The sequence below is a fragment of the Carassius auratus genome, chromosome 4 (assembly GCF_003368295.1).
Source record: "Carassius auratus strain Wakin chromosome 4, ASM336829v1, whole genome shotgun sequence".
Taxonomy (NCBI): domain Eukaryota; kingdom Metazoa; phylum Chordata; class Actinopteri; order Cypriniformes; family Cyprinidae; genus Carassius; species Carassius auratus.
This window is the reverse complement of record NC_039246.1, coordinates 21,992,640-22,013,658: the sequence shown is the minus strand read 5'-3', so window position 1 is coordinate 22,013,658 and position 21,019 is coordinate 21,992,640. Positions and strand designations below refer to the sequence as shown.

The 21,019-nt window shown below is 36.2% G+C and overlaps 1 protein-coding gene and 1 long non-coding RNA gene across 17 annotated transcripts in view; one reads left to right on the top strand and one right to left on the bottom strand.

Annotated features, from left to right (window-relative positions):
• The window catches only part of LOC113062604 (myosin-binding protein C, slow-type-like), a 32,127-nt gene extending 12,640 nt beyond the window's left edge, over window positions 1-19,487 (bottom strand). For 2 of the 16 annotated variants that reach the window (XM_026232566.1, XM_026232624.1), the window contains exons 1-18: window positions 19,266-19,487; window positions 13,763-13,780; window positions 11,798-11,860; window positions 10,090-10,350; window positions 9,020-9,067; window positions 8,390-8,440; window positions 7,768-7,809; window positions 7,128-7,169; window positions 6,304-6,414; window positions 6,060-6,208; window positions 5,846-5,963; window positions 5,414-5,465; window positions 4,566-4,622; window positions 4,091-4,099; window positions 2,384-2,547; window positions 1,622-1,754; window positions 537-545; window positions 110-234 (exon numbers count right to left, since the gene is read on the bottom strand). In XM_026232566.1, the coding sequence (XP_026088351.1) occupies window positions 110-234; window positions 537-545; window positions 1,622-1,754; window positions 2,384-2,547; window positions 4,091-4,099; window positions 4,566-4,622; window positions 5,414-5,465; window positions 5,846-5,963; window positions 6,060-6,208; window positions 6,304-6,414; window positions 7,128-7,169; window positions 7,768-7,809; window positions 8,390-8,440; window positions 9,020-9,067; window positions 10,090-10,350; window positions 11,798-11,860; window positions 13,763-13,780; window positions 19,266-19,287 (1,474 nt within the window). In that variant the 5' untranslated portion in view covers window positions 19,288-19,487. The remainder of the gene's footprint in view (window positions 1-109; window positions 235-536; window positions 546-1,621; window positions 1,755-2,383; window positions 2,548-4,090; window positions 4,100-4,565; window positions 4,623-5,413; window positions 5,466-5,845; window positions 5,964-6,059; window positions 6,209-6,303; window positions 6,415-7,127; window positions 7,170-7,767; window positions 7,810-8,389; window positions 8,441-9,019; window positions 9,068-10,089; window positions 10,351-11,797; window positions 11,861-13,762; window positions 13,781-19,265) is intronic. The other 14 variants (XM_026232585.1, XM_026232576.1, XM_026232600.1 and 11 more) reach the window with 14 other exon arrangements.
• LOC113062693 (uncharacterized) lies at window positions 15,624-19,312 on the top strand. The gene is made up of 3 exons (XR_003278573.1): window positions 15,624-15,823; window positions 18,414-18,567; window positions 19,210-19,312. It is a non-coding gene; the product is annotated as an uncharacterized LOC113062693 (long non-coding RNA).
• Window positions 19,488-21,019: the final 1,532 nt, after the last annotated feature.

The following is a 21,019-nucleotide window of genomic DNA, read 5'->3' as shown; positions in this document are numbered from 1 at the left end:
AAAAGGAGGGCATCATCAAATCATTGGCAGGCAGAGTTCAGGAAAGTTGTTATAAAACAACAGCATTTATCAGTTCTGTCACTTTTTGAGCATGAAATCGTAGGCTTACCTTTCACAAACAGTTCAGTGGTGCACTTCTCTTCTCCTGCAGTGACTGAGTAGGCAGCATCGTCGTTTATCTGACAGTTGTTAATTACCATTATCCGTTGAGTGCCTTTGTGCTCAAAGATATACCTGCACAATCAATTCATTAGTTACTGGAAGTCACTGGCTTGTTTTGGAACTTTCTTCATTGGCAGAGAAAATACAGACAAATTAACTGGCCTTATTGTGTCTAAGTTATGTGTGTTGATAATAACATTCTTGCTTGTGATTACTGGATTACTCATAGTTTGTTATTCCATTCAACATATGCAATATATTATACTGTACATACAACATGGCACTGAAAGCATCTGAACAGACCCATACAGCAGAAATGCGTTTACTCCTTTGGTTCAGATATACAAGACAGTCCCGAGGACTGGCTGACTTACTTCCTATTACTTTATGGTGAACAGAGGAGCCAGAACAGCCGGAGCACAGGATGGAGAAGGTGGAAGTGGAGGATATGGCAGACAGGTGGAATCACCATTGCATAACAGACAGAAAGGACAGATAGACATCATGCCTGGATCAAACGGGTCTGGAAGAGCTGTTAGTGTTACAGTTACTGTTTATAGAGAGAAAGAGAGAGAGTAAAGTAGGAAGAAGAAAAAGAGAGAGTCCTCCAAAAAGCAGGGAACACTGGGATAGACATCATTGAAGATAAGCAACCAGAAAACTGCACCGACCACCCAAATGGCTTTAATTTAGTTGCTCTGAAGAACCATTGAGAAGAGGGTTCATATGCTTTTCCTTCATTTTCAAATAACTTTTACAATTATTAATAAATTAAGCAACATGAATACTGTTACAGAAATTAAACACTTTATTTACTCCTTAGCATTAAACGTTGTCTTAAAAATAAGATAAAAAGTGTGTTTTAGTTATTTTGATAAATTATTTTAAAACACATTATCGCAAAATATTTTGTTTTAAAATGTTATTTATTACAAGGCTACAAATGATAACAAAACAATATTTTTGTGTAAAGTTTATTTTGTCTTATAAAATAAACTGTATTATAATAATATTACCATGACATATTTCTCCAGAGCATTAGAGGTAAATATACATTTATTGTACACGTTTCAGGCAGCTTTTGCAACTCTGTTAAAGTCCTGTGAGGGGGTTGGTGCCTTTTTCCTGTACAGTTTCCTGTTGTTAATCATTCACTGTACACTACATTTAAAACTTCAAATGTAGCTCAAGAGCTTCACATTGGCCTTCAATCACATAACGTCCTTTAAACATTTCTGGAAGTTCCCATATGGCACAGATTAATGTTTGAAGAACGTTGCGTGTTTGCCGGGTATGAAATGCTGATGGTCAGTTGTGTGTGGCAAGTGTGTTTGCTGCAAACAGAGTCATTTCTGCATCCCCTGTGACCAGTAAGCTAAAGAACACAATAAATGAAGGGTTTAAGCAGGTTGGTTTATACAGAGCGTGTCTCTTAATGGAGTTGTAGGAGGTGACATACTTTGGAGTAGGGCGGATCTCTTGTCCATTCTTGTACCATTTTAACTCCACGGTCGGGTCAGCAAGGTCCACAACTAACCGGATCTTTCCGCCTTTGTCCACCTGATACGCAGGTTCCAATCTCTTTGCAAATGCTGCAGTGGAGAGTTAAAGGAATAGTTCACCCATAAATGAAAAATGACTGATAATACACCCTCAGGCCACCAAAGATGTAGATTGCTTTTTTCTTCATTAAAACAGATTAAGAAATTTAGCATTACATCACTTGGTCAACAGTGGATCCTCTGCAGTGAATGGGTGCCATCAAAATGAGAGTCCAAACAGCTGATAATAAAAAAAAAAAAAATCACAATAATCCACAAGTAAATAAACCAACTCCAGTCCATCAATTAATGCCTTTATGTTTCTTACAAGCACACCGTTTTTCACTTCACAAGTTGTTAATTGATAGACTGGCATCTAATGATTATTGTGATGTTTTTATCAGTTGTTTGGACTCTCATTCTGACGGCACCCATTCACTGCAGAGGATCCATTTGTGTGCAAGTGACGTAATGCTAAATTTCTGCAAATCTGCTATGATAAAAACAAAAAACAAAAACAAAAAACTACATCCTAGCATGGCCTGAGAATGATTGTAAGCCAAATATTCAGTGCAGATGATTAACAGTGTTCCAACTGAAGAATTATACATTTCAAATGTGAACTGAATACTGCACACTTATCAAGCAAAATAATCATCTAAAAGAGTTGAAATCAGCACCTTCACTCTTTTTCTCTTCCTTTTTGGTTTTCTTCAGTCTTTTCAGCAGGCCTCTGAGATCGGTGATGCCATACATGAAAGCAATCTTCTCATATTCATCCGGTCGGGCGTTTTTCAAAATCTCCCACACATCCACCTCAGGAACTTCCTCTTGCTTGTGCTCCCTGACATCACAGAGCAGTAAGAGGTCAGAGGTCATGGCTAGGGTTCTCCGTCATGTGTTGAGGAACCAGATCACTATGTAGGAATGTTCATAGGCTTTACTATGAGAAGAGAATGATGAATGTTCCACTATTTTCTTCCTTTTATCTAGTTCCTCAAGACATGTCACACAAAGAGATGGGCTGGATAACCTGCCTATGTCATGGTAACCTGTTACAGGGAGAGATGCTTCACTAGATTTTAGCTACGCAAGGTTTGAAATGATCAAGGAGGGGATGGTTGTGTGTTTATGACTGGGGACAAGAATTTAGTGAGGGCTCCTGTACTACTTTTCAATTGAACTATGTTCGGAAAGGATAAGGTCAGTAAAAAAAAGGGTGGTGGGGGGGTTGTGTTATCGTGTGGTTAACACATGATCGTGTTCATGATGGATCAACAGACTAAAATCATTTACTAAAAGAGAAGTGTGACGTTTGTTTGGGTGCAATTATAAGATTTATAATTAGGGCTGTCTATATAAAATTAATTTCGTACAGGTCTCAAAATGTGTTTTAAAGGTTTAACTAACTTATGGTGGCAAAAAGTAAATAAACCAACAATAAAAACATGTCTAGAGTACAGAATTATGCAAGTATTACACAAGCATTTTGTTTTATTGTTGGTGTAATTCATATATACATAAACCAACAATGAAAACAATGGACAAAAAAATATAATTATTGATCGATAGATAGATAGATAGATAGATAGATAGATAGATAGATAGATAGATAGATAGATAGATAGATAGATAGATAGATAGATAGATAGATAGATAGAGATTTGATCGACAGCCTTAATTACTATTCTTCATTCATTAATAGTATTCTATTGACTCTGTCCTATAGCTTAAACTGTACCCATCTCTTTGCCGGAGTCCTGTCTAAACACATCTGCAATATATTTGCTTTCTTTTATATTAGGGTTAGAAGTCAATGTTTGTTATTAGGAGTGAATATTGGTGTTATACATGATCACAGTCGTTAATGATCAGGGTGTGAGACGGTTAAATTAGTCATCATCAGTTTTTGTCATTCAGCCCTCTTCTTACACAGACATTTCCCTGAATGTCTGGAGGTCACATGATTATTTTCATGTTTTAATGTGTGTTTCAAATCTGCAGTCGTTCAGGCAAGTATTAAGAACACTGAGAGTTTGCGGTTGCAGTTGTGTGCCTTGTTTCTCGAGTATAAATCAAAATTCCATGAACAAAAGTAGTGATAACACTATTTCACAGCTTCATGTAGAAGTGGTCCATCAACAACTCGTAAATGAGTGGAAAACATTCCCTTTCCATCCGGTTCTGACCTTGGAAGGGTTGTTTCCATCATTTCAGAGCGTTGCTGAATCTTTTATGAACGCTGTCTTTAAATAAAGTGTTACCGGACTACAGTAGGCCAACACTCTTGCTTATACAGTTCCCGTTCAGGTCATGCTTGGGAAGCTAGAGGATTATATTACTTACCGGTGATAACCTCTAATCGATTAATTACCTACGATACTAACCTGCCTTGTCTGAAAGCGTAGGGAAGAAGAAAAGAGACAAGCCAAGATTTCTTTTTTTTCCATTATGCAGGAGTTTAACTTCTGATATTAACTAACAGCAAAGCAGAACCTCATTAAAAACGATGCTTCTAGAGGCAAAACCCAAAAATGAAGATTGTGTATATGAAGATACTGTGTGTGAATCCAGTATTTCATTTATGTTTGCAACACATTTATGCAGTCTTATTTATATGCCAAAGTGTGTATTATTATTGATAATAATGGCACACAAATACTGTCTTATGCATTTTAAAAGAAGAGTAGTTGCCTTGTTGCAATAAAAAATATTATTAAGAAAGCGTTTATACTGTTGGATTTTAACAACAGTGTAAAATCGTGTATGAAGAAAAAGACACCCCTGTCAGGGCTTAAGATAAAAAAGGACAAAAAAAAAAAAAGAATTGGTCCTAGTGGGGGACCAGACTGGAGTTCTCACCTATGTTTGAGAAGCCCACTAAAGTCAAGCTCGCCTGCATCGTCTTGGCCTTCACTGCTGTTGTTCACAAGAGATTAATGGAAACTGAATCAGAAAAGTCACAAACATCAGAATCAAACAATGCTAAAAGAACAACGCAAAAGCCTGCAATCTCTGCATCCGCACGAATGTAGGATTGAGGTGTACACAAGAGCCTTTCGCCTCACGACCGAATGCAATAGCACTGGCGTTGGGCGAACTGATTTGTGCACAAGCTCCTAGTGGTCTCATGACTGATTCTCCCAATGGTACTTTGGGAGAACAGTATGAGCTTGGATAGTTTGCGTTTCTTTCTGACACATTGTTGGGGTGGAAGTTCCCGGTGCAAGCGTTGGCCTTTGAACAGTTCAACACATTGGTTTGGACGACGGGTGGATTTGGTGGTAAATATTTTTTGACAAAATGGTTAACTGAGAACTTTCTGGTAACCCAGTCCTTCAACAAACCATGTTTATGTACATCGGTTTGTTAAGGATTACTGGAACAGAAGTCCTGGTTTGATTGAGTAAACATTCACTGAGAAGATCTTCTGGCATTTTGATGCAACATTTCTCCTGGAAAGTGATATTTTAAGATTTTCAAATATCAAGTATGATCTACTTTTCATTCTGAATGATATCGTAACATAATTTCTATAAAATAAATAAATAAAATGCTTGATAATGCAGAGAATTAAAAAAATTATCTCATACCATAAAGTAAGATTATAATTTATTATTGCTGTTGATTTTATCACTATTTTTTTTTTTTACATTGCTATACATTTCTCTTAATAAAAATAATTTCCAGGGAGGATGCTCTCCCTTTACCTTCTTTTGAAAGCTGAGCGGATGTCAATGTTTTGAGAACCATCTGAGACCTCTGGGGGAAAAATAGCAGAAATAGAAAAGAAATAAATTAAACACAGCATAGAGATTAAAATGTACACTACCGTTCAGTAAGTTTTTGTCTTTTTTTAAATGTTTTTTTTCTCTTATGCTCACCAAGACTGCATGTATTTGATTATAAAATAGTGTAAAAAACAGTAATGTTGTGCAATTTTTTAATAAATGGCTTTTTTCTATTTGTATTTATTTTTTAAATGTAATCTACTCCTGTGATGCAGAACTGATTTTCAGCGGTCGGTACTTGTATTAAGTCTCCACAGTCACTTTTGATCAATTTCATTTAAAATCATACTTTTGAACGGTAGCATTGGTGTCTTTGATTATGTGTCTGTCGTGTTGAATCGGAAAACAAACCTTTGACCTCCAGGTCAAAAGAGCAGCTATCAAATTTGTCTTTGTAGGTGACCTCACATCTGTAATTCCCTGCATAGTTCTCCTTCGCCTTTATAATGTGCATCTCAAAGGTGTGGATCTACAGCAGAGGGGAAATCAATCCCAAATATTAATAGAAGAATAGGAAAGTTATGCAAATGCTTCTCCACACAACACATTCTTTGAGTGGGATCACCTTGGTGAAGCGATCGAAAGATTCTTTAAGCTGCAGATGCTTCCCAGTCTTGCTAGCCAGATCCATCCACTTGCCTTTGAACCACTTAATGGTTGGTTTACGAAGCAAGTCTTTGGCCTCCACCTTAGCAACGAAGGAGATGTCTCCACCTTTCAAACAATATAATAAATGGTTTCGTTGAATAAATGCTGCGCGATCTAAAAGATGTGCATGAGAGCCTGAAATAAAAGCTGCAAATACTGACCAACATTGATGGAACCACTCTGAGGCTTTTCAATCAACAGGATCGAGAGCGGCGGAGTATCAATCTGTTTGTCGAGCTCCTCGGGAGGCTGGCCGTCCCCCAGAGACCACACTGACCAATTAGGAAACAGAACACTCTTACCCCACTCGTACATTTTTGGTTACTTTATAATAACTTTCATTTTTATTAGCATATTGTAATACTTCATAGGTAATAACAGTAGTGCACATTCAACTATTCATATTTCTATATGCGTCAAATTTCTTAATGAAAGTTATTATAAAATATTTGAAATGCATGTATCTTCCAATCATCCAGTTGTTTTAACAGACACGCACGCACACAAGTACTCAACAAACACACATTGCCGCCACAAAGCAACATGGAAAGCATATAAGACACTGAACAATGACCTTTAAGAGGGAAAAGAGAGAATCGGTTAACATATGAAAATATGCATTGTGTAGCAAAAACATTTCGGAAAATATTCAGATCGCTCAGTGAGATTTCACAGATGCTTTTAGTCAATGATCAATGATGAGATTAAATCTTCACCAAATAATATTGTATTATGACCCGTGCCATTCATTTTCCCATGGAGGGTGGCAGATGATCTCCAAAACCCCTCAAGTTTCTTTCAAAGTGGGGTTTGGGATTACGACACCGCTCTAGCCAAATGTACACATGTGCCGGTATCATTTGGCTGTCCATTGTGGGAAAATTAGGCACTAGAAAGCGTCTTATCACTAAACGTATTCCTGTTGCAGAAAGTGTTTGTGGCTTCTAGGGATCAGTTAATGCATTTACAGTAGTTATAGAATTACCTGAGTCTTTCCTCCCCCTGGTTGACTCAGGGTCGCTATCATCTAAACAGAGACAGAGACAAATTTACAGCATATTATAAGAAATATTACTGTAAAGTCCATTGCGGCCAACACACTGTAACACACAATGGCACACAATTCCACATATAAAACATGTACAGAAATCAGGAACAGATTGTTAATGGCACTCTATTTGGGGAATATGACGCAGTGGATGCGTCGTTCCATACAAGTTCAGTTGTCTTTTCAGGAAACTTTGTGCTTCGAATATTTCTATATTTACATACAGTACAATTGTTAGCCTAATTTGAATTACTTAAGATATAAAGTCTGTCTTTCTTTCTAAAATATGATAAATGTATGTTAGAATATTCTAAAAACTACTGTATTATAATGTTATCGCAACGCTGATGTCATACAAATATTTTATGGTGAAATAAATGATGGAATTATTAGGAATTTTGTGTTGGAGAGCGTTACACTGGATGTAAATGTAAATTGAAAGGGCAAGGCTCTACTGTAAATAACTGTATTCATCTTCAACCTGTTTTGCACAAATTAATATTCACATATAGTCTAAAAATAAACATATCTCTGGGTAGAAAGTAAGAGGGGGCATTCATTAGTGAAAGACTCTTACTAGGGAGGTCAATAGAAAGTTTCTTGGGAGTGCTGCCATCCTCTGTTGAAAGAAAACAAAATATTATGTATTATGAGTATCTGTTTTTGCCAAGTGAAGGGCTGTTTACTGACCTAAAACAAGTTAATTATGAAAAGTTCAATTTAAGAAATTGCTGCAAGTAATTAATGAATTTTCTTCCTTTAATTCCCTTTTTTCCTCAATTTTACGTTTTTTTTTATTTTACTTTAAATTTACAATACAAAACATGTATTATATGCAAAAATATGAATTATGCATTTCTGTACAAGCATTATGTGTATAAATACTGTATACACTGTATCCCTCCCTTTATATAGATATGATGATATATTATATAAAGGGTCTAAATGCTTGTAGGAATCAGGCAAAAATCACAAACATGGAGTGCATGTGTTTTTGCACATACGTTCCTTTGCGAGTTTCATCTGGAGCTGTAAATATTACTCTTTAATTAGTCCGGTCTTCATTTGGTTTTATTGAAATACTCCCAAAGTATTTGCATTTTGAATTTCAAAAGCATACTTTTTTTTTTGATCGCAACAACATTAGTTCAAAAGTGTAAACAGTGTTTTGATGAGGAGGGGTCGTCATGGTTACCAACCTGCTGGAGGTGGAGGTGATGGAGTGCTGGCGGTGACATCATCATCTTTATCTGAAATAAAGGTGTGATTGACACATACACCAACCTATCACTGAACTCCATTTCCAGCCGTAGACCAAACACAGCATGCACACATGAACTTTCAATTCAACATGAACCCACTTACAAGGAAAAGATGGAATGCTGGGAGTGTTTGCCAGTGTCTTGGACAAACATGACAGGAATGGTATGTGACTTTGTTGTGGCTGTGTATACATGTGAGGATAAGAGTGTGTTTTGCAAGGCAGAAGCGATATGTATACAACCACAAGCTTATCTGATGGCCCGCTGGGCCATGAAGCAACACACGTGTGGATGGAAGGAAGTGTGAGGTTATATTTTGGCTTGCCAGTGAAACCCATGAGCATTTTGCAATACACAGAGAAAAGCTATGCTTTAATTATTGCAGAAGATTTGTTGTTTTGCAACAGGAACAGATTCAGCAATGCGCCCTGAATGACTGAATGCCACATTATTAAAGCTTCAGAGAAAACACAGTAAGTGTAAATGCTCAAAGCACATATACACACAGCTCCACACAAAACACACACTGACTTATATTCTTCTCTGTCCTCCGTTGTCATACAATACCTTTTATAGGGGTAGCTTTTGTATCAGCAGACTTCTTCATTGAAGGTGCTGATCAGTATAAATTCAAATGTTAGTGGACACAAATACAAACAGTCTAGGATTGCAACATCTTAGTGGTCTTTTCTTACTCTTTTGGACTTGCTGTACACCACACACATGCATGCTAGACATCTTACAAGCACTTTCAGTACAGAGCTTTAAAGACCACAAAAGTGGAATTAAATGTAACATTTGCATTATAAACGGAATCTGATTTAAAATAATATATGAAGGACTTTCATGCAGGTTAAAGTGAAAGAAACGTTCGAGTCTTTGGATGGTGGTGAGAGATCTGGTAAGAAACACCAGGGTCAAAACATGTGGTGCTGATGAAACATTAAAGATCTCAGATCAAGGATATTAGACAGTTAGACAAGCTGTACATCCCTGATGGATTCAACAAAGCTAAATATGATGGAAAATACTGGTTATTAATGCTTCTGTTGATATCAGTGATTATTGAAGTTTTGGCTCCACATGTACTTGACCCAAACTGTATGCAACTTGCAGTGTTGGGGAAAAAGTACAGTAACTAAATAACTTAGCACATATATTTAGCAATCTAACAGTACTTCAGTTGTTTTTTTCCAGCTAGAATTTATGTAGTGTAATCAGAGTGTAAAGAAAATAATAAAATACTGTTGTATTGTCACTGTTGTTTCTGTGTGATTTTTATAAATATGTTTTACACAAGAATGAAGATTTAAAAAGGATAATATGGAAAAAAAATGTATATGTCATAATACATTCATCACTCATCTCAATAACCTCCCTGATTTTAGATGTTAAATATTGGCTGAATGCAAACTGTGCATTTATATTATTTGTGTGTGTGTGTGTATGCATTTATATTATTTGTGTGTGTGTGTGTGCATTTATATTATTGTGTGTGTGTGTGTGTGCCAATAGTGAGCAGTAGTCCACTGTCAAAAAAAAAAAAAAAATGCTGAAATGTGGCTTTCATTTTTTTCTAAGTAGCTTCCCAACACTGACAAGTTGTTATTAAGGGTTTTGCTCTTTGCAATACTCACCAGGAACTTTTGAGGTGCCAGGCTCCTCTTCTTTTACCTCCGTTACCTTGACATGCTTCTTAGCCTGTGTTGGCTCAGGTTCACTGTGCCCGTTCTCTACAGGCTCTGTCACTAATGGCTGTGGGTCTGTGACCTCACCCTCTACTGGCTCTAGTTCAGTCACCACAATTACTACAGGCTGTGGCTGAGGGGTCTCAGCAGCTGCCTCTGGTTCTGTGACAGTCACTATGGCATCTGTGTCTTTGGCTGCCACTTTAGCCTCTGTACAGCAAACACAGCCAGGCTAGAGCAGCAAGACTTCAGGAAGCCACCTTCAACTCAAATGCTTGCACATGCACACACACAAACACACACACACACACTCACATAGACGTAAAGTGACTAAACTGGTCAAATACGAGCATTTCTTATATTTAAATGTGTGGTTTCATACAAATAGTTATTTAATTGACTGCCATTTTTAAAGTCAATTTGAATATGGTTAAGTGACCAAAACTGATCTCGTCACTGTACATCTATGAAACTGTAAATCCAAAAGAAGCAAAGTACAACAGGCTCTGCACGCATCTACTTGTGGAGATTTAACAATCATTTTAAATTCTATTAGTTGTTCTCATGTACAAAATTACTAAAGATGTTTAAAGTATATTTTTAAATATAATATAATATATTAATATTAATATATTATATATTTATTAATCAGCATATTTGTACTCAATAACTTGTAAATAATAAAAATGAATTATTCTCTGCATAAATTAAATATGGTTTGCATATGGTGTATATTAAAAAATGTATGTTAATACAATCAGTATTGGTATTAAAATATTGATATAATAACTTATTTTTACACATTTAACATTTTTTTACTATAGTCAATTATGAGAATGATTTATTCTCCTGCAGAAAATGTGTTATAATTTAATTATTTAAATACTTTATACATATTTTAATAATAAAAATATACAATATAGAAATACTGTAAATTTAAATATTATAAATGTCCATACAGTATGTTTACACAGGAAAACTATAGTCAATATTTTAAATTATGTTTTCTCTTACACAGAGGTTTATAGATGTGCTACGTTTAGAATATATTTATTTACATATATGCTTTATATTAAATGTATACTTTAAAATAAAAATAGATAATTTTAGTTTAAATATTCTACATTTACACTTTTAAATATAGATGTATTTGTACATAAGAACCACAGTCGGTGTGAATTCTGCATTTCTACTGCAGTCCACTTGATTCTGAAAGCACAGTAAATGACTGATTCCTGCACAGGTGTCTTTCTGTGGGTGTCCTTTGCTTCTTTTCATATACTATACCTTCACATCAAACTTCTTCATATACTGATGTGCATTTGCACAACAAAATCCTGCCATCCATGAACCAGAATAGCTATTAGTACTGACGCGGGTGTGGGTTAAGGTGTGGGCCATTCATTTGTGCATCTCAGTGTGAACCCTTATAAGCCCATACAAAAGGCATGTGCTTGTGTGTGTGTTTACTGTAGCTTGTACACTTGTAGTTCATGAGCTGATTTCCCTGAACTGTTGTGATCACAGAGTGATAATTTGGTGGAAATCACAGTGGAACAAACACAAACACTCTCACACACGTGAGGTAAGAGTGCCGTGGGTGAAACTGGGAAGCGAGAGAAACCCAGGGAGGGGAAATACATGGTTGAACACCTACCTTTCGGGGTCAACACAACCGAATTCTCAGATGGGGCATCACCAGAGTCAGGGGCAACAATCTCTGAGTATGTGACAGACATAGCTAGGAATGCAAGTGCCTCTTTCAAAGCATGAAGCATCAACAACACATACAGACGCACATAACATAGGCTATATGCTGAAGGACAGGAGACGATACAATATACTCACTCACAGACACTTATATACATGTTTCTACAGATATATATATATATATATATATATATATATATATATATATATATATATATATATATATATAAATGTTGTCACACACACACACACGGTGGGCCTCGTTCATAAAACACAAGCAAAATAAACTTCTGCTTGTCTTTCATAAAAGATGTCCACTGTCAGGACAAAAGAAAATGGAGAACTCCCCAAAACATTTGAAAGAAAATGAAATGATCTCTGAAGCGTGAAATGGACATCATTCAACATTTATTGTATACTGTATATCATTTATTTATATATGGTTTCTTTCTATCACTGGCTGTACACCATACCGACTATGTCCAAACGCTATCCATGTGAGAGCAAACCATATTTGTACAAGCCAGAAGCTCTACAAATAATGGCTCCGAAGCCAAAAAAATCATTCTAGAACCTCAAATGAGAAGTGTATATTACCCATGCACTGGTAACAAGGGCCTTAGCCTAAATGTCATCTGAATCAACAACCCATGATCAGCTGGACAGAATACAGGGATTCAGACCATCTGGCTGATATATGAAATGACAGTGATACTCATAGGGTGAATAGCCTACTTCATGTTTGTGCCACATTTGTGTTCACCATGTTTGCACACCGGTGATGTGCGCTTATCAGCTTTACTGAATGTTTATACCGTACTTCTTTGCTCAGAGCAGAAATTGTGTCTTACAAAACATGCCAGCTTCAGTACTTCCAGACACACTTATACACTCACAGAACCCTATGTGTGTCAGGTCAGTTTATTAGGTCTTTCTTGTGGCAAATTCACAGTTATTTTTTGTCTTATGGCCTACTTTAATTTTGATTAACATAGCTACTTTAACTGCAAATTTGCCCGTTTTTGACACTCAAACTACTTCGAATCTTAAATGCCCCTTGATGACTTTAGTAGGCCTGTTAATTAAACGTTAAGAATAAAGATGTGGTCACGTTTAGGCTACTTACCTTTAAGTGAATTTTCGCGTGTTAAAATCCGGTTATTTCAAAAGGCTATCCGTGATCTGGAATTTCGCGAGAGGGCGAAAGATTTCTCCATGCAGATTTCGCAACGGGTTCAGGATGTTTACACGGGTTTACTTCATCGAATAACAGAAAACTGCTTGGTTCGTCTGTATCTGTTTAAACTGTGCTTCGTACATCGCTACTTTATTTAAGTTTTGGAATTACGATGATCAGCGTTAACCATTGCAACATTAGCTTCTTTTTTTCATACCGTTTGAAGTCGTTTCAAAATAACGCTAGAACAGCTAATTGGCGCCATCTCATGACTCAAAACCCTTAGACTTATGATTTGATTACTCTTTATATTAATATTTTGGATATGAAATAGATAGATGCATAGCAACTCAGGTGCCCCCATTTTAAGAAAAAAATGTATGTGGTCTATATGTGAATGAAAATATATGGAAATTTAGCCTGTAAGTATACATATTATCGAATGGCTTGCAGCTATTTGTTGTTTCAGTATATGATGTAATTAACATATGAATGCTTTATTATTTAAAGCAGAATCTGATATAATGCCACATGTTCACTATAGGCTTTTAATCTGGTCATTATAGCAAAAGGCTTTAGTAACTGACTGACTGTAAAAAAAGAAATATGCCTACTGTTTATTTTTATGTCAGACCACGTTTAATACCCTCAGTTACTCTCAATTATCATTGTCCATTCACTCATAAAAACTGATCCAGGATGAGACAAGTTTATTTGAAGAAATTCACCACTCACCTTCAGGTTGGCCATCATCTGTCAGGGAAAAAAGAGAAACAGCTTCATGAAGTTTCCTATATTTTAGGTAAGGAGGCTTTAAAATTGTCTAAAATATTACTGTGAACACCCCCCTACCCCAACCCAAAGTAACAAAGTTCCTTGTGCTGTCTTTCTTTATAATAAATGCCAATTATTTATTATAATGCCATTTTACTCTGGATATCCTTTTTAGGCCAATTTGTATAAAGCACGATGAGTGCTGCTTTGTCTGTTTTTAAAGCGTCCTTTTAATTTTTAAACTGGATGTCAGTGAGCAGTATTGTGTTAGTTGCGGTGCAAACGTCTAGACATATAGCAAACCAATTAAAGAGGCACATGTTGACACAGCGTTCCAGATGAAAGTGCTCCTACAGTCCCTAATGTGATTAGAGGAGTTAAACAAAAGCCTGACAAGATCAATGGCTGCATACATTCCTAAGTATGACAGTTCTGAAATAAACCAGCTGTTGTATTTATAGATTACCATAGCATGGACACGTGACCGGGACAAAGCTTTGAATTAACTTATCTCATCTTTGATTTTACTTAGAAAGCCCTGATGATAAATGTACACCTATAAACAGAAAGCATGAGGTCGTGTGATTTGGAGTATTTGGAGCATCCTGCTTCTCAGATATACACCATTCAGAAGTGTTTTTTATTTTTTATGAACGGCAATGTGTGTCCTGTAATCTCACACGTGTTTCCTTTAGAGTTTCAAAAGAGATCTCAACTATGTCTCAAACTGTGGGAATCTGCACTTAAAGTCAGATATCTCAGTATCAACTCAAAACTCTGTATACCGGATTCATTTCTATCTTTATAGCTTCTAGGGAGGTTTAGGAGAAACATATGAGACCATGATGAAGTTGGACCATTATTGAGAGCTCCATTAGGTCTCTTACAAAGCTACCTCTGAGTAACAAACCTTCCTCTGCTCTATACATGATGTAAATGTCAGCTGCTTAGTCTCAGCGTCCTCCTCCTGTTGCCTTGGCACGGGCTGCTGTGAATTCTGTGAGGATGCCAGCCCTGATCATGGCACAAAAGGACCGTTTCATTCCTGCCCCCTGCTGTCAGGAGCGCAGGAGGGCCAATGCGAACACCTGTGCGCTTCTCCTTGTTTAGCCTCTTGATATTTTTGACATCTCTCAGCTTTCAGCTCCCTCGTAATGTTTGCTGTCTCTGTCAGTCCAACTCTCCTTCACTGGGTGTTTTCTACACTTTATTGTCACTCACTATAGCTTCTGTTCTGAAGCTTTATCCAGTCTTATGTTGCTTAATTTTTCTTGAAAAGTCTTGCCAAAATGCATGATGATTTATAATGATAATACATCAAACATGGAATAACTTGAATTTATCTATCAAAAATAATAATAGTAAATCAAGATGTTTTTGTATATTAATTCGTCTTTTGAGACACCTTATTTTATTTTACATTTTTAATTAATAATAATTTTACCTAATTATTTGAGCCCTCTTTTTTTATTTCTTTATCTTGTGCATGTCAAAAGAAAAACTCAATAATAATAATAATAATTGTAAAAATGTTCAATCTGGATGGAATTGGACTTTTATTTTATTTTTTTTTCGTGTCAATGTCGTTAGAAAAACACAACATTAATGTAACAAATGATAATTATCAATATTAATCAATCAATTAATCATTAATCTTTTTGGCCTGAATTAGCTCTCTGAATTAGACCCCTTACCTTTTATCTCTCTTTTTTCTATCTTGTGTATGCTGTGAAAAAATAATGTATAATAATAATAATAATAATAATTTAAAATCAGGATGTGTTTACCTGTTAATTAATCTTTTTAGAAACCTAATCTTATTTTATCTCTCTCTCTCTTTGTCTTGTGTATGATGCCACCCCACAGATCATATCTTTGGACCTCTCTGCTCAGATTTGGCAATGACGTGGGTCCTTCCACCCATTAAAGAGCCATTTATTTCACGCTTGAGCTGGCTGGTGTGGCGTTCTGCCCGTTTCGAGATCCCCCCGGCTCATCCAGCAATAACCACAATTTTGAAAGGTATTGTTTTACACTCGCAGCGCAGCACAACAGTATGCAGGTATGTTCAGCTGTCCCTACTGCTGCCGTGAGGACAGACAGGCTCATGTTGACCCCCCACACACCAATGGTCGCTACTAGCCGGCCCTCCAGCTTCATATAAAAATCATCTATTCATCATTTATTAAAGAACATTTTCAGTTACATGCTTTTGTCTTTCAAGCGAATGCACTGCAGCTAAATTTTTATTGGCACGACCAACACAGACTAGAAAAGTAAAACTGAAAAGTATTATTGTACATGGAAGTCGTGCAAACTTTGCTGGCACTGAGAACAACAGGCATCAGAGAGCAGATTATGGCTTGAATGTTTTATTTCTCTTGGTGTTGACTTATGAGTGATCTGACATGAAGGAGCGACACTTTGACTAAGAAAAAGTGAGAGTGAAATATGCAGGGTCCAAGATGAGCACTCACACAAGTAAAAGTTGCCAGCTGGCTGCTAACTGTATAATGAACCACATCATAATACGTGATAGTTAAAGTAACTGACGTGCATTAAAACGAATGACGCACAGACCTTCTACAAATAATAAAATAACAGAGGAAAAATGTTTTGTAGGATACGTAAAATGTTCTTTTCACCCAGCTATCATGGCAACCCATAAGTGAAATATTTATTAATTATTAAAACCACTATAATAACAATGAAACTATGTCTACATATATAAATACAAACCTGAAGTGTTTTCATTTTAGATACTTAAAGCATACTCCAACTCGATTTTTGTATAAAGCAGTGCATAATTCACGACTGAAAATATATTTATTTATAATGGTGTGTGAATGGAGCTAAATTTGCTCCATTCACACACCATTAGCTGCGTGGTGAAAAGTTAATTTTGGCCACCCCTTGTAACGTAGGGTGGGTTTGACACAGGGATTCTTTCACCTTTGACCTTATCTGTAAGTCAGTAGTCAGAGGCCAGCTAATTATCCTGATATGGCTCCAGAGATCAACTTTCGCTGACTTAATGCATCAAAAGTTTGTTCCCTTCCATTGTTGTTTTCCTGTGGGATGCTATTTGTGATGCTGGCCTATGTGCATTTAGGTCATAACCTCCATCCTTTGATATAATTTATCGCAGAGATCAAAGTTCAAACAAACAAGGGCTCAGGATTCCCAGCATGATAGAGACATAAAGTCACTGGATGAAAGATAGGCGTAAGAGAGAGAGAGAGAGAGAGAGAGAGAGAGGGGAGATGGGGATTAAAAGTCTGCTCATTCTGAACTATTCCAGGGGTCTGGAATCCAGTTCCCGAGGGTCCAGCCCTGTTCATCCCTCATCCAGCCTTTTAAAGCCTGGAGTCAATGCTCCACGGCAACCCCAACTGCCCCCCCCCTTCAGCTGTTCCCCCAAATTTGTGAGAACAATCTTTTTCTTTTTTTTCTTCTTTTTTAAACAGACATGGTCACAAAGTCTACTCTCTCTTGAGGTTATTTTTGGAAGGCATTATACTGTATATGGAATCCATCGTAATTAAATATTACAGTTTTGCTTATCATCTCAAACTTTGCTTTCATCTTTCAGTAACCAATTGTTTGTTACTTTTAAAAAAAAGGGACAGTTGCATTGCAAAATCATTTTCTTAATCGCAATTTTTGTCTTGTTAAAAACATTAAAACAAGGTCAATTTACTTGAGAAGCAAAACTGTAAGAGATTATGTTTGATATTATCCACATTGGCAAACTGTAATCTTTTCTTGGTCAATTTCATTAGATTTATGCTTAAAACATGTCAAATATTGAAAAAAAATCTTAATGTCGTATCCAGTTTTGTTTTCAGGTAAATTTATGTTATGTTAAAGGTGTATTTCACCCACTTAAAAATGTAAATGCTGTAATTCAAAAAAAAAATATATAATAATTATTTTATTTTTTCTAATTGTCCATACAATTGAAATCAGTGAGTACCAAAACTGATTTGAAACCAATAATCTTCAAAACTCAAACAGGTTTGCAACAAGGTGAGTGTAAATGATGACAGATGATTATTTTTTTAGGTGAACTAACCCTTTAAGGATGCTTGATAGACAGATGGTTTCAGTCACCATATGCATCTTTTCATTCATTTTTCAACCCACAGAAATCATCACAATCAACCGGATGGCATTTACAACGGCTGTTGGGTGCATCTGAAACGGATCGCACCACCTGTTTGTTTATGACCATGTTTATGAGTATCATCAAAATAGCTACCATAACATCAATCTCCCAAATCCCACCACATTCTGCATCATAATCCCCATTGTCCAGAAGTGGACGGATCCTTTCCAGTCTGGATATGTTTAGAGGCAGATATTAAAATATGAGTCATCCTCAGATGAAAGCCATAGCCTGACCAAAAATAAAACGTAAATGTCACTGGTGCTTGTCACGGATGATGAAATCTCAGAGCTGTTGCGCTCATGCATACGAGAGCTCTGCTTTCATATACTATCCAATAAACCGAAGCCAGTCTTTTCCATTTAATTCTAATAATAACGATGCAATGCAAGTCAAAGAGCACACACAATACCGCATCCTCATACTTCTCCATCCATCCATTAGGCAGTGGAAGCTGTTCTCTATATCATCACCCCTGAAATATTTGTCCATCTGAAGGCGTAGCATCCCCACCGGGCCATCAGCATTGCATCATCCATCAGAAATGCCTCTGGCACCACAATAAAGATGGGCTCGATGACTCCAAACCCAGCGCCAGGTAAGTCAGCACCACTCCATACCCAGAATCCTGTATATATCAGCTGACTCTGCACTCCTAATCACCTTGACTATGCACCATCCATCATAGCAACAGGCATGACAATAGCTGCTTTTTATAAAGTTGCCTGGATCACCTCATCATCCAGCACATTGTGAATTCCAAAGGGGCTCCTGATCATCCCTGAGCTTTTTATGTCTGCTTGAGTCATTTTGTCCTTCTCATGACTGTAGGGATGATGCAAACTTCTTCTCCTGTTTCTACCAACACCTTGACCTAACATATGTTATGATTTATGATATATAAACTGTCAATTTCATCACATGTAACTCAAAATGCATGACTTTCCGACTTTTTTGCCTTCTTTCCATAATGCAGGATTGTATACTGTGTATGTTTTCTATATGCAGTTGAGAAAACTCTGCAAGGTGAAGTTAGTTCAAGCCTATTCAGTAAAAAAAAATGATTCAAACTTTGATTAGAATGAAAAAGGTGAAACAAACCAGCAAAACGGAGCTGCTCATTTGTTATCAGCAGGTTTGTTAGTAATGCTGGGGTGATGTCACTGATAATGTTGTTGTATATCTTGATTTGGTCAAATTTGCCATCGCAAAACATTTCCTTTTGTTTCTTGATCAACAGATTCCCCATCAGACTATGTAATCTGTGGCGTGATGATGGACAGGATTGGTTCTCACCTTTTTTTGTGGGCTCAGGCATCTTGAGCCGTTATCCGGTGGACCAGTCACCAGTTGAAGGGGTTCAGAGGTGAGTCTGTGTGTGGCAAGGGTTGTCCTTTAGCCAAGGGGTGTTATGATGGAGTAACCGAATGAGGAAAGCTTCACCAGAGAGTTTGGAAGTCAGTGAGGATGAGGGCAATGCAGGAACGTGAAGGAGAAAGTAACAGATCTAGGGGTGATGAATAAATGGGGTTTATATAGCGCTCATCTTAGCCACTCCTTTCTGTGTTTGATAATAGAGCCCAAAAAACATCCCTAACACCTCCCTCCCCTTCGCTCCTAAAGTCCTGGGATTAGATGTGGCTCGCTGTGCCCTGTCTCCTCACCAGCTGGAGTCAGACAGTCAGAGGGGCTTTGGATAATGTTGCATTGCAGAAAAAAATAAGGTATTTTTGTTGACAAGATAGCATTGCTTTGAATATATATCACAAAGACTTCTGCAGGGTATTTTTATGCTGAATGCATAACATTTAACAATTTTTTTTTTTTTATAATTCATCAAAATATAATTTAATATAACAAATAAAAATGTATAATAATAATAATAATAAAATGTAATAACAAAAATCTATAGAAATTTATACAATTTATATATTTGTATTATTATATTATATTATATTATATTATATTATATTATATTATATTATATTATATTATATTATTATAGATTCGATACCATCTGAAAGTAATTAATAAGCTTTCTATTAAGTTAATTATTATTATTATTATTATTTGTATTTTTATTAAATTTTTTCGTATAGCACAATATTTGGCAGAGATACAACTGTTTTAATATCTGGAATCTGAGGATTAAAAAAAAAAAAAAAAAACGAAATATTGAGAAAATAACTTTTAAAGTTGTCCAAATGAAGTCCTTACTCCTTAGTGAGTCATATTACTAAACAAAAATTAAGTTTTATATATTTATGGTAGAAAATTGACAAAATATCTTCTTGGAATATGATCTTTACTCGATATCCTAATGTTTTTTTACATAAAAGAAAAATAAATAATTTTGACCCATACAATGTATTGTTGGCTATTGCTACAAATATACCCATGCTATTTATGACTGCTTTTGTGATCCAGGGTCACATACAGTATAATATATTATAAAAAGTAATACATAATAAAAATAAAATAATACAAAAAATAAAATAATACGTTTTGGTCACATTTTTTCATAAAACGTTTTAAATAATACACTACATATTTATCTATGTGTAAATATATGTACATATGCAAGCTGCTCTTTAATATTTGGTCTTGATTCGTGTCAGTGAGGTGTTTGTAATGAAGATACGACTCCTCCCAGTCGTGGCTGATGTGACAATGTGACTGATTTATTCTAAAGCATGGCGAGGCCCATGTCAAGGGCATTCACTATAGGCTGAATGAAAGAGATATTAGTAGGTGATGTTCTCATCCAGGGGTTCCCAGTGTCTAAGCTCCACCCTTTCTCTAGAAAGTCTCCGGGTGATATTTAGGACTTAGTGAGAAAAATAGGAAACATTTACTTCACCCTTCAGCCAAGTGCCAGAGATAATTTTGATCTATTGTGGATGAGGGCCAAGGGCGGTTATCTGAACAGCCAGGTCTATAAATTCTGTTAAGATGCCTGAGCAATTCTTTTATACTCTATAATTAGACTGCAGACCTGAACTCTGACATTTGACATAACTAGCATGGAAAGACGGTGGAAACATGGGAAT